This window comes from Mesoplodon mirus, assembly GCF_964341445.2.
Source record: "Mesoplodon mirus genome assembly, chromosome: X".
Classification (NCBI taxonomy): Eukaryota; Metazoa; Chordata; class Mammalia; order Artiodactyla; family Ziphiidae; genus Mesoplodon; species Mesoplodon mirus.
The window spans coordinates 137269215-137285815 of record NC_138981.1 but is presented as its reverse complement, the minus strand read 5'-3'; the positions used below and the strand labels follow the sequence as shown (position 1 = coordinate 137285815).

At 37.3% G+C, this 16601-nt stretch overlaps 1 protein-coding gene across 1 annotated transcript in view; it reads right to left on the bottom strand.

Annotated features, from left to right (window-relative positions):
* Positions 1 to 16601, bottom strand: part of PASD1 (PAS domain containing repressor 1) — a 94863-nt gene that overhangs the window by 63491 nt on the left and 14771 nt on the right. Inside the window, exons 3-5 of the mRNA XM_082609689.1 lie at positions 4996 to 5036; positions 3912 to 4066; positions 1379 to 1467 (exon numbers count right to left, since the gene is read on the bottom strand). Of these exons, the coding sequence (XP_082465815.1) occupies positions 1379 to 1467; positions 3912 to 4066; positions 4996 to 5027 (276 nt within the window). The 5' untranslated portion in view covers positions 5028 to 5036. The remainder of the gene's footprint in view (positions 1 to 1378; positions 1468 to 3911; positions 4067 to 4995; positions 5037 to 16601) is intronic.

Genomic DNA, 16601 nt, shown 5'->3' with positions numbered 1-16601 from the left:
ATCTTATCCGGCAAAGGAAGCCAGGGGATTCACAACCTGCCCATCCTGCCTCAGCTTCCACTCAGACTAGAAAAGGAAAAGAAAAACGAGTGTCATCTGGGAATTACAAACAGAAGCCTACACTCACACAGATTCGGAGCTGGAATTCACAAACTACCTGTGTAGCCCTCAACACTCCAAGCCTATTATTTACTTTCACATGGTCCTGACCCCAGATATCTAGTAAAAAGAAGTTGAAATCATCTCTAGAGAATGATTTTAAAGCCCTCAAAGAATTCATGCAGATAAATTCCCAAATAACATGAGATTGCAATGAATGATTAACAACCAGGAAAAAATGAAACATCGTGAACAAGAGGCAGTATAAATAATAAAGTGCAGAATCAGATTTTAAATGTGCAGATACTGGAAATATCACGGATATACTATAAAATAAGCATGTTTAATATGCTTAAATAAATTTTAAAAGGGTATTGAAAATATAATGAAGGAGGAAGACTCATAACTGACTAGGCAGATGTGAAAAATAAACAAAATGTCTAGAAATAATATCATCAAAATAAAAACTCAATATGTAGGTTAAATAGCAAGTTAGAACATAGCTGGAAAGACAATTTTTGAACTGGAAGACACAGCTGAAGAAGTGACTCAGACTGCAACACAAGGAGACAAAGGGATGGAAAATAAGAGAAATTAAATGACACAGAGAAGAGAGTGAAAAAGTGAACTAGACATTTCACACATGTTCCCTTTATTCTCATGACAACTCTGTGAAACAGAGATATTTTACAGAGAAAGAAATCAAGTTATCTTAGTAATAGTAATTCTCTCAAGGATGCATAACGAGTAAGTGACAAAGGCACAATTCATATCCCTGTCTGTCTCACTCAAAAGAAAGACCATGGTCATTCGGGCTTTAGTTTGTGGCCTTTGAACTCAGTGAAACTTACCAGTTCCATTGGAGATAGAAACCATGAACATGTTTCCTCACGTCACTGAGGAAAAAAATAAGGACTTAAAAGCCTTATTCAGTAGAGTCTAGCAACCTGTGTTGAATGACTCTACCAGATAATTACTTAACTTGCCACTAAGCTATAGAAAGAGTTGTTCATTTGTGTTGTCACTCAAGATCAGTGGGTTCATTTGGCATAAGAAGCATCTGGGCAGTGTGTTAGACATGAAGTCTCCTGGCCCTACCAGGATTGAGATTCCAATTCAGACAGTTTAAGGTGGGTCCCAGGAACCTGTATTTTTACCAAGCTCCCTAGGTAATTCTGAATGCATGGTCTCCTATCCACACTTTGAAAAACCACTATTCTTTATCTTCTATTGCACGTATTCTACATATGAAGTAATCAAAGAACAAACTCCCTCTTACTTGTAGCATCACCTGGTTGAACTCTTCATAGCTAGGAAGTGATGGAATCCAATTAGATTTCTCTCTAGAGGCTTCTGGATTGACTTTGCCTTTTTAGAAAAAGGAAGAAAGGATAAAAAACTGTCACATTAAAATGATTAGCTTATGGGTATTAGATTTTTCAAAGTTATAATTAATTTTATGGAAACGACTCTCATGAGAAAATGCTGAGTGCTAATGAAGGACCTGAAGTAGACTAACTAATTGCTTATAAATTATCATAAACAAAGAAGTGTTCAGAATTGAAAAAGACCTTGAAGATCATCCACCTGAATTTCTACTCATCTACATGATGACCTCTCTAACAACATTATGATTTTCAACCCCCAATTCTTTTCTTTTCTTGACTTCTTTAAGTCTTCTGAATTCTATCAAAACCCAGTATTCATAATAAACCAGATAAGGTACAGGCTGTGTCGAATGCTCTAGGTGTATTCAGACATCTAAAATCTCCTCAATCCGTAGCGAAAATAAGGAATTCCATGATTTAGTTTCATCGAATTAAGCTTTAGCAAGGCCCCTTAACTAGAAAATCTTTAAGTCATATCTTGTAACTCTCCAAAGCTGCTGACAATGTTCTATCTCTCACACAACCTTCTCCATTCTTCAATGTTTTCTGGTTTTCCCAATGAGCAGTGTTCCGGCTCCTGTGCTCATTCAGAGACTTTGCTATCAACATCTGCCCCTCTCCACCTCCCCCAATCCCACCCACACCCCTAACTTCAGTAACTCAGGGACCTCACTAAACACAGCCCTCCAGTCTCCAGTTATTTTAATGTATGTCAATAAACGTTCGTTTCTTCTCCTCACAAAAATGTTAGAGACCTGGGACCAAAAAAGCATCTCAGACAGAGGAAGCAGTAAGTACAAAGGGAGATAGGAGGTCAAAGGGGCTACGGTAGGGTGACCAAGGGATAGAGCAGTAGGAAATTAAGTCTGAGAGATGGGCAGGACCAGATTATGTAGGGTACATGGTATGGAGTTGGCAATATTCTGAGTGGCACAGGACGTGCTTTTAAGCAAGAGAGTGACGTATGTTTTTAAAAGGTCACTATGGTTGTTTGTGAAAAATAGGTCAAATTGGGGAACAAGAGTAGAAGCAAGGGAGTCTCGCTGCAAAGCTTCTCTGAAAGGAACAGATGATGATGGCCTGGATTAGGTTGGTACACCAAGGCTATGGAAGTGGGCAGAGTGAATGGATTTGAGATATATTTTAGAGGTAAAGCCAAAAGGATTTGCTGATGGATTGGTTGAGGGGGTGGAGGACACAAGAATGACATCTACATTTTTATCTTGAGCAGCTAGAAGAATGGTAGTACCTGTTACTGAAATTGGGAGAACCAAGGCTGGGGGTGTGAGAGGTAATGGAGTGGAGAGGAATCAAGAGGTCCTGAAAAGCCATATTAACTTTCCTGTTAGATATCCAAGCAAAGAAGTCACAGAGGAAACTCTCTTGCTGATTTAATAATGAGTATGATTCTCAAGTATGGAGCTCAGGGAGGAGGTCAGTGTTACAGATAGATTTAAAAAGTTGGGGGGCACTGACATCCAGGTAGCCCTTCGAATTAAGGGGCTGGAAAATGAGTGTAGATATTGAAGAGAAAAGGTCCTAGGACTGAGCCCTGGGGCACATCAATGATTAGAAGTTGAAGAGGGAAATAGGGGATGCAAAAGAGAGAGAGAGAGAGACAGAGACAGAGAAAGAGAGAGAAGGAATGGCCAATGAGTTAGGAGAGAAACCAGAATCAAGTTATGCAGTTATCCTGGAAGCCAAGAGAAAAATGCTTCAAGAAGGAGGGAGTGGTCACCTGTCCAATGTTTTTGAAATACCAGGAAAGATGAGGACAGTTAAGGGACCAAAGAATTCAGCAATGTGGAGGCCACTGCTATTCCTGACAAAAGTAGTTGTCCTGGACTGGTGGGAGCTCCAGCCTCAGTGAAGTGGGTTGAGGAAAGAATGGGGCGTGAGGAAGTGGACACAGGGTCTATACAATCACTTCAAAAAGCTCTGCTGTGAAGACGGCACAGAAATAAGGCAACAGCTGAAGGTGTCATCTGGTCAAGAAAACATTTTTTTAGGTAAGAGCTCTTTACAGCATGGTTACATGCTATGGGTATAACCTGCTCAGATGTTTTGAGTTAAATCTACTTAAATATTACAGGTACTGTTTGACACCCTTGGGGTCCTGTTTCCCTTCGAAAAATTTATCATATGCCTTCAAGTGCCTAAGATACAGAAATTTGCATTGTTATTGCCCAGAATACTTCTACTAATTCTCATTTCCTTTTTCTACTTTTGCATGAACCTCAATAATATTTTCAGCATTGACTATAACAAACTTATGAATAGAGAGAAAATAAATAGCCATGTATCAGAAGGTGCCTCAGGAGATCATCTCGTCATTAATCCCTCCTGGAGATGTTTGAGGTAAAGGGAGAGACCCAGCTGTCCCACCCACAGCTATAAGGATGGGTCGGGGTGCTCAGTTCCAACCTCTCTTCTTCTGTGAAAGGGCAGCAGCATTCTGCGATGTTTTAGCTTTGCCTCCTTTCACAGGATAACCATGACTTTGCAGCATAGCACGCAGTGCTGTGAAGAAGGTGCTGACGGAGTCCTTCGCTTTATTTTCAGATACATCAGGTGCATCCCTAATTGACAAAACAACAATCAAGGTTATTAATAATAAGGGTAGGGCTAGGAATTCAGATGATGGATAATGGATGGGGAGAAATAAGAAGAGAGAAAGGGAGATGTTAATGTCAACATCTGAGCAAAAATCTGGTCCCTTGATAACTCATAGAACAACAAAAACTGTCAATATTAAAATAAGAAAATGAAAGCCAATCTCATCTCCCTCAGACTGTGAGGTCCTTGAGGGTATCTGTCTCCATGTCTCCCATACCAAAGCCCACACAGTGTCTGGCACAGTGGCCTATGAATTATATAAAATAAATCCAAAATAATTTGAATGTAATGGTGGGCCTTTGTTCCACCATACATTCTTACCTGCTTTTTCAAGAGTACCTCTGATTAAATACAATTGTTTCTAAATGATCTGTAATTATTCAAGAGGCTCTCTAAAAGCCAATGATCCTTCTCAGAGAGAAGGCTGAGCAATGAAATGCTAATTGAGATTTTATTTTTTACCTTTAAAAAAACACAGACCATTCTGAAAAATTCTGACCAAAACTTTTTGATCAGTAGACTGGAATTTACTTTAGATTCTCGAACTGGAAAAATACGGTAATTTATCTTCTCAAATGTAAATGAATTTCAACTCTAGGCAAGCCAAGGCCCCCAAACAGGTTTCTCAACCGATCAGGGACTATAAACCATTTATTCAGTGTCAGCTCTGGGCAGCCACTGTGCAAGGCATGGAGGACACAGTTTGATGAGGGAGGCTGTCAGGACATAGGTAGTGTACACAGTATTAGAATAGAGTTGGGGCTGGGGTTATGGAACACCCGCCAGACAGTCAGGTTTCCCCAAGGAAGGAGAATTTTGCTAGATGTGAAATAGGAACGGAGGGCAGGGGAGAGGGCTTTGATGGAAATATCAGTCAGTTAGGAATTCATACCTCTTCTTTTGGTTTTTCCCATCCTCATCCATTATTCAGTGCTGTAACAAAGAATTCTGAAATCAAGGTGGAGCCACATTTTACTAAGAAATCAGTCTATGATGAATCACATAAAGCAATAAGACTAATCAAAATTCTCAATTGCATAGCACCTTTCCCTCAAGGAATGCCTACTTCTTTTAAAGATAGAATTTCACTAAATACCAATAACCTTCTCATACGTTATGTAGATGTTGAAGACTTGCTTTATTGTGTGATCCTCGATGAATGTCTGTCACAATAACATTACAAATGAATATATTTGAAAAAGTTACAAAAACACTCTGTGAAGCTACATAACTTAATCCCAAAGTCAAGTATTTGTAGGTTTAATTGCATACCCTTAGATTCCTTTAACTTCCACTGATTCCAAGAACACAGTGAAACAAAGACAGATGTACGTTGAAAGCTTCAGATCTAGCTACAATATCATGTCACAATAGACAAAAATCTGCATTTATCGTTGATATCACAGAAATCCTTGGCATATAAAAATGACCTTGAAATCACCACAGTCCTCTCCTTTGGATTGTATAATTAGACTCGCACATCACCTCAAGGTCAAAACCTCAAGATAGAAGCCAATGACATTCAAATACATGTGTGTTAAATAAGAAGGAACCCTTAAAACATAGCAAACATCTTTAAATGCTCGCAAGGAAGGAAGAGAAAGCTCAGGGGTCAAACACTGGGAAGATCCTGAGAACAAGCTGGTTAGTACACCAACCTGTGATGCTGTGGGGATGGGGAAGCATAGCTATGCAACAGGGGAGCTTGGGCATTAAATGCCCTCTTTGGTGAAGGAGAATCCAAGCAGGGAATTGAAACTAAAACTTACCACCCCCTCCCTAGGTATAGCCCAGACTCCCAGGGGCTACAATTTCATTTAAAGAATTGTCCCACCAACAAAGGAAGAAAACAAGGAAGTTTGTCTGTCTCAGCATATTCTCGGGGTGGGAAAAAATGGGGTGTTATTAGACTGGGTAAACCTCAGGGTTCCAGGAGAAGCAAAGACAAACCCATTCCGGAGGGAGACTCTCTAAAGCCAGGTTCCACAGAACTTCCACAGATAAGGCACCGGCTGAAGATGAGCTCACCATCCAAAATTAGAAAATACGTAAGAAAACAATCTACCAAGGGAGAAATTAGGAGTTTGGGATTAACATATATGCATTACTATATATAAAATAGATAGCCAAAAGGGACCTACTATATAGCACAGGGAACGATACTCAATATTTTGGAATAAGCTATAAGGAAAATGAATCTGAGAATAATAATAATATATATATATATATATATATATATATAAACTGAGTCACTTTGTTGTACACCTGAAACTAACACTGCATTGTAAATCAACCATACTTCAATAAAAAATAAAATAAAGAAACCAATCTACCATATGCTAGAATTAGGACACACACATATACTCCCTTCCCCTCCAGCAGTATGAGACCTCCAAGAACTTCAGATAATTAAAATATCTGAAAGCCATTATAAAATAATTGTTTAAAAATATTTAAAACAAAATAGATGGTACTGAAAATATGGGAAAAGACCAGGTAGACGTAAAAAAGAATAAAAGAGAAATTCTGTAAAGACATGTTCAATGAAATTAATTTCAAAAGGATGGATTAAGCAATATATTAAGACAAACCAGATGAGAAAATTAGTCAGTGAAATACAGATATGAGGAAATTTACCATATTGCCTTTACAGAGAGATAATGAAATGGAAAATATGAAACAAGAGGTTATGAAACATGAAGGGCAGAATAGAAAGGCCTAATATATCTAATAGGAGTTCCATATGAAAAGACTAGTAAGAATGGGAGACAGGCAGTAAAGAGCCAGTAGCTGAAATTTTTCCAGAATGTAAAATGCGACCCAATTTGGATAAACTAAAATAAAACCACATTTAGAAACATCATAGCAAAATTTCAGAACATGAAAGACAGACAGCTAGGCCATTCTAGGCAATAAAACAGATTAATACCAAAGAATAGTATCATACAGACCATCTGCTCTGGCCCTAATGCAATTAATTGCATTACACATCAAGAATAAAAAGATAATATAAAATGCTCTACACTTGAATACTTAAAACAATAGCAATGACAACAACATTTCCTAAATAGCTTTAGAAATCAGAAAATATTCAGAAATGAAGATCTGCAAGAATACTACATATTAAAACCTCTAAAATGCACCTAAAGCAGTACCAAGGAATTTATACGCATGAATGCTTATCAGAAAATAAAAATAAAAGTAAATGAGCTAAACAGTCATCAAAACAAATTGTAAAAATAAGGGTAAAGCTAAAGAAAGGAGAAGCAAGGAAATAATAAACATAGGACCAAAAAAATGATGCAAAAAAAATAATAGATTTTTAAAATATGTTTCTAAAATAAAATTTTCAAAAAACATTGTTATAACCAGATCAAGAAATAAGGGAGAAGATACATTTTGGAATGAAAAATGCATACCTATGAATAAGAGAGATGGTAAAAGCAGTATTATCAACTCTGTGCCCACACATTTGAAAACAGAGACAGAATGGAGTTTTTCCTAGAAAAAAATGTATTTTACCCAAACCTATTTAATAATACAAAGAAAATTTGAATAAATCCTATAAATGGAAAGAAATTCAGTAATTAAAAATTTATCCACAGAATAATAACCTAACCAAACTCGAACAAAACAGCCCCAATGTTTTCACAAATGGATGCTTCCAAATATTTAAATAACAGGTATCTCCTATTACATGCAAATTATGCCAGAAAACAGATAAAGAGGGAAGCCACCCACCCAACTCATTTTATACTGCTAGTATATTCTTTATACCAGACCAGAAAAGGGAAGCTGGGAAGGGAAAATGGGAAAAAGGGAAAATGTTATAAGCCAATTTTATTTGTGATTCATATTCAAAATTCTAAATAAAATTATCAAACCCAAATCAGCATAGTATTTAAAAATTTGGGCTAATTCCAGAAATACCAGGATAATTTCACATTAGAAAAAATATAATTCAACATATCAGACAAAAAGAGAAAAAGAATGTGATCACCTCAGTAGATGCAGAAAATGCATTTGATATAATTCAACATACGTATATGACTTTAAAAAATATTCTTAACAGATTAGGTATAGACAGGAACTTTCTTAACCCGGTAAAGGGAATCAACTAAAAACATACTTAAAGGTGGAACATTAAAGATTTCTTTACATTCAGGAAAAAAAAAACAAGAGTGGTTGCTAAAATATTTAATATATAGTGCTGAAGGTACAAACGAATGCATTAATATAAAAAACTAAAGTGAATTACTCTTGGAAAGGAAAAATAAAACCGTCCTCAGTCACGAATACTATAATTATCTACATAGAAAATCCAAGAGATTCTGCAATTTACTAGAAATCATTAAATAGTTCAGCAAGGTTACTGTATACAAGAAAAATATTTAAAAATTAATTTTGTTTCTATATACTGGCAACCAAAATTAGAAAATATTTTTAAAGATACAATAACAACCAAAATTTATAGGGACTACTGCTTATGGCCATGAAATAACTGATATGGGACTAGTCTTCTTACCATGAACAGCTAAGAAACTGGACAAATCATAGGAAATACCTATTCGGATACACTGTACAGTAGGCAGCTCAAGACTGTGATCACTGAGGTAAGAACAAAAATGAGAGCAGCCCTACCTAAAGTTACATCCAGACCATGGTTCAGGGAGCAGAATCCTAAGCAGAGCACAGCAGTCTCACTAAAATTAGGAGACAGAAATAAGAGTTCAGGAAGGCCAAGATGGAGGGAATTTGTGGAGCAGAACACCAGAAAGAAAGAACCTGTGGGGGTGGGGGTGGGGTAGAATCCTCCAGAAATCTGAATATCCATTCTCTTGAACCTTTGGCTGAATACTAAGCTTGCCCGTGCAAGGTGACACTCTACAAGACCAGTCAAAGAATAACTACCAGGAACAAATACAATAAATCCAAAACTAAATAACAATCACAGCTTACACATGGCTGGAAGTCATTTGAGTTTCATCCAGCAGAGTGTAGGAAAAAGACTGAAAAAATTAACAGAGCTTTGGTATGGGGTAGTATCAGGCAATCTAAAATATATGTAACTAGATTCCCAGAAGGGGCAAGAAAAATAGTATTTGAATAATGGCCAATCTTTTTCCCATACTGGATGAAAAATATAAACTCATATATTCAAGCTCAATGAATCCAAGAAAATAAACACAATGAAAAACCTACCAAGGCACATCGTAAACAAACTGCTGAAAATCAATTACAAAGAGAAAATCTTAAAAGCAAACAGAAATAAAAGATACATTTAATACAGAGTAGGGAAGAATGTCCTCTGTCTGACTCCTTATCAGAATAACACAAGCCGAAAGAAAATTAAACATCTTTAAAGTTCTGGGGGGCAGAGATCAACCCAGAATTCTATATCCAGCAAAAATATACCCTTCAAAGAAATTGAAGGTAAAATAAAGACATCTTCAGATGAATAAAATCTGGAAGAAGTCAAGGCCAGCATACTAGCACTACCAGAAATGTTAAGGAAGGACTTCGGGTAGAAGGAAAATGATGCCAGATAGAAACTCAGATCTATATAAAGAAATGAAAAGCACTGGAAATAATATATATGTGAATAAAAATAAATTTTTTATCTTTAATTTCTTTAAAAGATAACTGAAATAAAAGCAAAGAACTGTAAGCTTTATAATACATGTAGACATCAAACCTATGACAATAATAACATAGAAAACAGGAGGGTGGAAAACAAAAATCTCCTGTTGCAAGGTTCTTACATTATACATGAAGTGGCACAATATTAATTCACAGAGAGTAATAAATTAAAGATGTATACTATAAATTGCCTAGAGCAACAAATAAAACTCACCTGAGATATAGATTATAAATCAAAATAGATAAAATGGAATACTAATTACTCACTTCATCCAAAAGAAAGCAGAAAAAGACAAAGAAAACAAAGATCAAATGAGACAAACAGAAAACATATAGCAAGATGGTAGATTTAAACCTCACCATATTAATAACTATATTAACTGTCAGTGGACTAAAGGCACAAATGTAGAGCCTAGGATTGTTAAAAGTGGGTATAAAAGTAAGACCAACTATCTTGTCTACAGGATACTCACTTTAATTATAAAGACCCAGATAGCTTGCAAGTAAAAGATTAGAAACATATATGCTATGTAACCCTAATGATGTAAAGCTTGAGTGGCTAATTAGTATCAAAGACTCCAGGTAAGGAATGTTCCTAGAGAAAAAGATTGACCTGACTCCTTTATCATTTTCATAATGATAAAGGAGTCAATCAAGAAGACAAAACAATCCAAAATAGGTATACACCTAATTATAAAGTTTCAAAATGAAGAACTGAAAGAAGAAATAAACAAACCCACAATTACAGCTGGTGAGTTCACTCTCTTCTATCAGTAATCAGTAGAACAAGTAAACAGAAAATAATTAAGGATATTGTAGACTTACTATAGTGCCAACAAACTTGGCCCCATTTGTTGACAGAATACTACACCCAGCAACTGTAAAACACACATTTTCCATTCAATTTGTAACAGAAATAGTGATTCAAAATGTGCTGGGCCATAAGACCAGTTTTAGTAAATTTAAAGCATTAAAATCATACAGATTATGTTCTCTGATGAAAACAATTAAATTACAAATCAATAGGAGGGCTTCCCTGGTGGCACAGTGGTTGAGAATCCGCTTGCCAATGCAGGGGACACAGGTTTGATCCCTGGTCTGGGAAGATCCCACATGCTGCGGAGCAACTAAGCCCATGTGCCACAATACTGAGCCTGTGCTCTACAGCCTGCGAGCCACAACTACTGAGCCTGCGTGCTGCAACTACTGAAGCCCATGCACCTAGACCCTGCGCTCCGCAACAACAGAAGCCACCAAGTAAGAAGCCCGTGCACCGCAACAAAGAGTAGTCCCCAATTCACCACAACTAAAGAAAGCCCGCGTGCAGCAACAAAGACCCAATGCAGCCAAAAATAAATAAATAAATTTATAAAAACAAACAAAAAAAGAAAATCAATAATAAATAAATAAATCTCTGGAAAACCCCCAAATATTTGGAAGTTAAATAACACACTTCTAAATCATTTCTGAGTCAAAGAAGAAACCTTTGGAAAAGGTTTAAACAAAGAAAATTAGACAATATTTCTAACTGAATGATAATATTAACTTTTAATTCCCCAAACTTCAATAATCTAATTGTAATGTATTAAAATTGCATTATGCATATTTATGGTATCATATATTTCCATCAAGAAAAGTCAAATCTATATAATTGCTCAAATCACTTTTTCATGTTCTAAAATTACATTTATGTTTCTTCATATAGAAAAGAAACTATATAGTGCTTAGTAGTTAATTTAACAAAAATGTGCAAAATTATTTCACAGAAAATAATGTCTTTATTGATGAATATAAAAGAAGATCTAAATGAATGGAAAGGTAGGTCATATCCCTGGACAGAAATCCCAATATCATAAATTTATCTGATCTCCCCAACTAATCTACAAATTAACATAACTGATCAAAACTCAGTAGATATTTTGCTTTGGGTTTGGTTTTCTATGTAACTTCAAAAGTTAATTACAAAATTCCCATGGAAAGCAAAAAGTCAGAAATATCCACAATAATTTTTAAGAACAACAATGTACAAGGATGTGCTCTACTAGACATCAAGGCTTCTTGTAAAGCTATGTAGTGCTTAGGTAAATGGATAATGGTGCAAAGCATAAGTAGAGAAAAACAGGACAGAAGAGACCCATTAGGAACATATCGATGCATAAACTGAAATTTGATTTGTGACAAAAGAAGCATTATACTTTTGAAATTTCTACCATGGAGTGTGTGTGTGTGTGTGTGTTTTAATATAGTCCTTTCTGTATACTGAGGCAACAAAATTTGTTTGCAAGCTATTTAAATACAAGCGTCACGCCTTATATGTCTTTGCTATTTCCAACAGCACCCAGCTCTACACAGAGAAGACACTCAAAACACACCATTAAATTCTCCTGCCAGAACCTCCAAATAAATTCTCAGATTATATAAAGTATAAGGGGCAGGATTTGATACTGGCTCCACCATTGATTAGGCAAGTTAAACTAAGTTTCAATCTCCTTGTTTGGAAAATGGGGATAATAATAGTACCCACTTTCATAGGCTTGTTGTAAAGGTTAAATGGGTATGTAAATCACTTTGGCATAGTGGTAAATGCTGAGTACTAAATAAATGTTAATCATTATTTTTAAAAAGCTCACGCCACTAAATATCTAACGACTTTCCTTATCCATTGGACAGGGTCAGCACAGACACCTGTTAATTACTGGCCTGTTCCACTCAGTAATTCATTCTAAAACAAAGACTTAAAAACTTACACGGGTCTGGGGGGCAGGGGGAGAACATACAAAGACTAAAAAAAGAATATAGTTAATTAAAAGTTCTCAGGCCAAAAGTAGCCAGCCTTCCTATGCAAAGTAACAATTATTTCATTCAGAATAGCAGAGTGTAAGTGCCTTTTTCCAAAATCAATGGGAAATAACCTAAAACCTCATCAAATTTTATTCCTAAAGTATAATATAAAGGTCAAAACTCAAGCAGGTCATGCTTGCAAAGATTTCTTCTTTTGGGAAGGCAAGGCACTTTCAATTTTCTGGTGTGAGTGTGTGTGTGTGTGTGTACACGCACATACACACATATTTTTAGTTCACAAGAAAGCACACTGAATAGATGGGTTATGATCAGCTCTCTGTGGTTGGGAATCACTTACGCAGATACTTTCTAGTGTGACAATTATGATGGCATAGGTTATCAATGTTCTGTTGGGATAAAATTCACAGTCAAAGGAATCTTCACTCAGTTTCTCAGTCTCATACCTGCCAGAACCAAATAAATTAACATACTCACAGTTCAGGCTCCGTTGCAGTATTCACCTCTGGATACAAGTGACTTGCTGATCAAATCTGGGCTTCTGCTGCTAATGCTCTTGAAAACATATTGCAGGGGCCACGTCTGGGGCCTATGTGACACACATAACATGTGCCATCGTCTCCCAGTACAAATACTTCAGGACTAAGCGACACTAAAAGTTTAATCCTGAATTAGAATTAAAGTGAACACATCCTGAGAACTACTGCAGGACTCAGCTAGTCCCCGTGTGTGTTCAATCTTCCATCATCCCTGCACTGCTTTCAAGAGTCTCAGAGTTGCTACACTCTGCAGCTGCCAAAGCAGAGAAAATGGGCTAACAAGCACCAGAGTAGCAAGAGCATGACTCTCTGGGTGCAAACCTAGGGGAGCAGAAAGCCTTAGAACAAAGCCTGCAACACTGTAATGTAACAAATTTACTTACATATCTCAAGGTTGATGGCCTTTCCAACAAATTTTCCCACAGTTCAGACAGATACAGGAACTCAGCCACCTTTGCCTGTTCTGCCTGAGGATTTATACATTTGAATTTTAATGAAGTTCCATGTGAAATATCTACACTTGTTGCATTCTGCAATTTGAAATAGAGTAACATTTGCCCAGAACTAGGAGTCCAAGCTCCCTTTATCCTTCTCCTCCTAAGATTACATTCCTTATTTCATGGAAAGTCTCAGCATTTGTGACACTCCCCAGTAGATTTTTCATATTTTTTTTAATCAATGCAGAGTCCACTGGAAAGCATGTTTGTGAAGAATCTGTCTTATGAAAAAATAATTGTTATAGTATTAGCTGGAAAAGATAACAATATTGTATATACTATATCAGCCCAATCATTTAAAGCATGATATATGAATGAAGAAATAAAATACTGTGTAAAAATGGGACTGGGGGCAAAAACATTCAGAGGTGTCCTTGGGTGATGGAACTTTGGAAGGTTAAAACTTTTTTTGCATGTTTAAAGTTTGCTCTAATTAGTATGTGTAGCATTCAAAATTAAGAAACACCTTTCAAAAATAATATGAGAGTCAGTGTTGAACAGTGAAGAGTCTGGGCTTTGGAATCAAGTGGACCTGGGTTCAAATTCCAATTCTACCTCTTTATAATTGTGTGACCTTTGGTGAGTTCCTTAACCTTTATGAGTCTCGAGTATCTCAACTGTAAAATCTGGAATATAATACTGACATGTCAAGGTTTTTATAAGAATTAAGTTGATATATATATATATATATAAAGTGGCACATGGTAGCCACTCAATAAGTTGTAGCTTTAATTAAAGGTATTAGCAGCAGGATAAAATCTACAGGACTGGGACTTCCCTGGTGGTCCAGTGGTTAAGACTTCCACTACAGGGGGCACGGGTTCAATCCTGGTCGGGGAAAAAAAGAGAAAGAAAGAAATCTAAAGGACTTTGAAGAAGTTCCATTCTTCTCAGAGAGGGAAGCAATGGCAAAAAATTGGCAATACAGGGAGGTTTCTTGATGCCACTTGTTGGGGCAAGAAGGAGAGAACCTTGAGATCAAGCTGGGTAAATCGAACATGCCATGGACAAGTGGTGTCTCAGGTCTGGGTATAGAGTCAGGGCATCAGGACACCTAATGGATGTCCTCATCAACAGCAACATGAGGCGGAAGAGCCTGACTCTGTAGTGGTACCGAGCTGCACAGAAGCCTCATTTCCTCCTGCAGTGTGCAGCTGCCCATCTGTAGGAATGGAGGCGGGGATGAAGAGATTGACCCTTGCTCGGAGTTTTTCTGGGCACCAAGGAGGACAAGAGGCACTAAGGATATTGGCCAGAAAAAGTTCTTGAAGTCTTGGACCATAATGTAAAGATTAACTAAGTAAAGAAGCTGTGGGCAGGGATGGGGGAGGTTCCCTGAGGAAAAAGGACAGCAGTCAAGTGGCTGGAATGAATTAGAAGAGGGAGAAGAGCAAGGGTACTAAACGTATCACAGAAAGGGCAGTGGAAGAAGAGGAGGTTAGGGGCATCACTGGGGAGAATGAGCGGAAAATGTCACCAGCGGTTCTGGTAATACCAAATGCAATCATGAAAAATATTGTTTTTCACAGAGAGAGAGAGAGAGAGAGAGAGAGAGCGAGAGAGCGAGCACATCTTCACCTTTCCACACCCCCAAAGGGGCTGAAGTTAACTAGTAAGTGCCCTATCACCAAGGAAAAACTGCCCTCTCTGCGGGGCTGCCTGAATCCCAGGCAGTCGCTGGGAGGCCTCGTGAGCTAGTCACGCTGATTTAGTCCTACTTCAGCAGCAGCCAGAACTGCGCTGAGCTTCCTCCACCCAGCCCCCTGCCAGTCTGTCAGTCAGCTCAGCGAGGCTGACAGAGACAAGGAAGCCCCTGTGGCCTCCTCCACACAATAATGGCCAGAAAGTGGTTGGCTCAAGTAAACATCACTTTAAATGTTTATATGGAATTTTAAAGAAAACCAGAGAGGGTCTGAAAAAAAGCAGAATATAGGGGTGAATGCATCTTTGGCTATTACTGAGGTTACAACATTTGTTTATTTTCAACTAAGCTACAGTAATCAGGACAGTATGGTACTGGCACAAAAACAGAAACATATATCAGTGGAACAGGATAGAAAGCCCAGAGATAAACCCACGCACATATGGTCACCTTATCTTTGATAAAGGAGGCAAGAATATACAGTGGAGAAAAGACAGCCTGTTCAATTAGTGGTGATGGAGAAATTGGACAGCTACATGTAAAAGAATGAAATTAGAACACTCCCTAACACCATACACAAAAATAAACTCAAAATGCTTTAAAGACCTAAATGTAAGGCCAGACACTATCAAACGCTTAGAGGAGAACATAGGCAGAACACTCTATGACATAAATCACAGCAAGATCCTTTTTGACCCACCTCCTAGAGAAATGGAAATAAAAACAAAAATAAACAAATGGGACCTAATGAAACTTAACAGCTTTTGCACAGCAAAGGAAACCATAGACAAGACGAAAAGGCAACCCCTAGAATGGGAGAAAATATTTGCAAATGAAGCAACTGACAAAGGATTCATCTCCAAAATTTACAAGCAGCTCATGCAGCTCAATATCAAAAAAACAAACAACCCAATCCAAAAATGGGCAGAAGACCTAAATAGACATTTCTCCAAAGAAGATATACAGATTGTCAACAAACACATGAAAGGATGCTCAACATCATTAATCATTAGAGAAATGTCAGTCAAAAGTACAAAGAGATATTAGCTCACACAGGTCAGAATGGCCATCATCAAAAAATCTACAATCAATAAATGCTGGAGAGGGTGTGGAGAAAAGGGAACCCTCTTGCACTGCTGGTGGGAATGTAAATTGATGCAGCCACTATGGAGAACAGTATGGAGGTTCCTTAAAAAAACTAAAAATAGAACTACCATACGACCCATCAATCCCACTACTGGGCATATACCCTGAGAAAACCATAATTCAAAAAGAGTCATGTACCACCACAGTGTTCATTGTAGCTCTATTTACAATAGCCAGGACATGGAAGCAACCTAAGTGTCCATTAACAGATGAATGGATAAAGAAGATGTGGCAC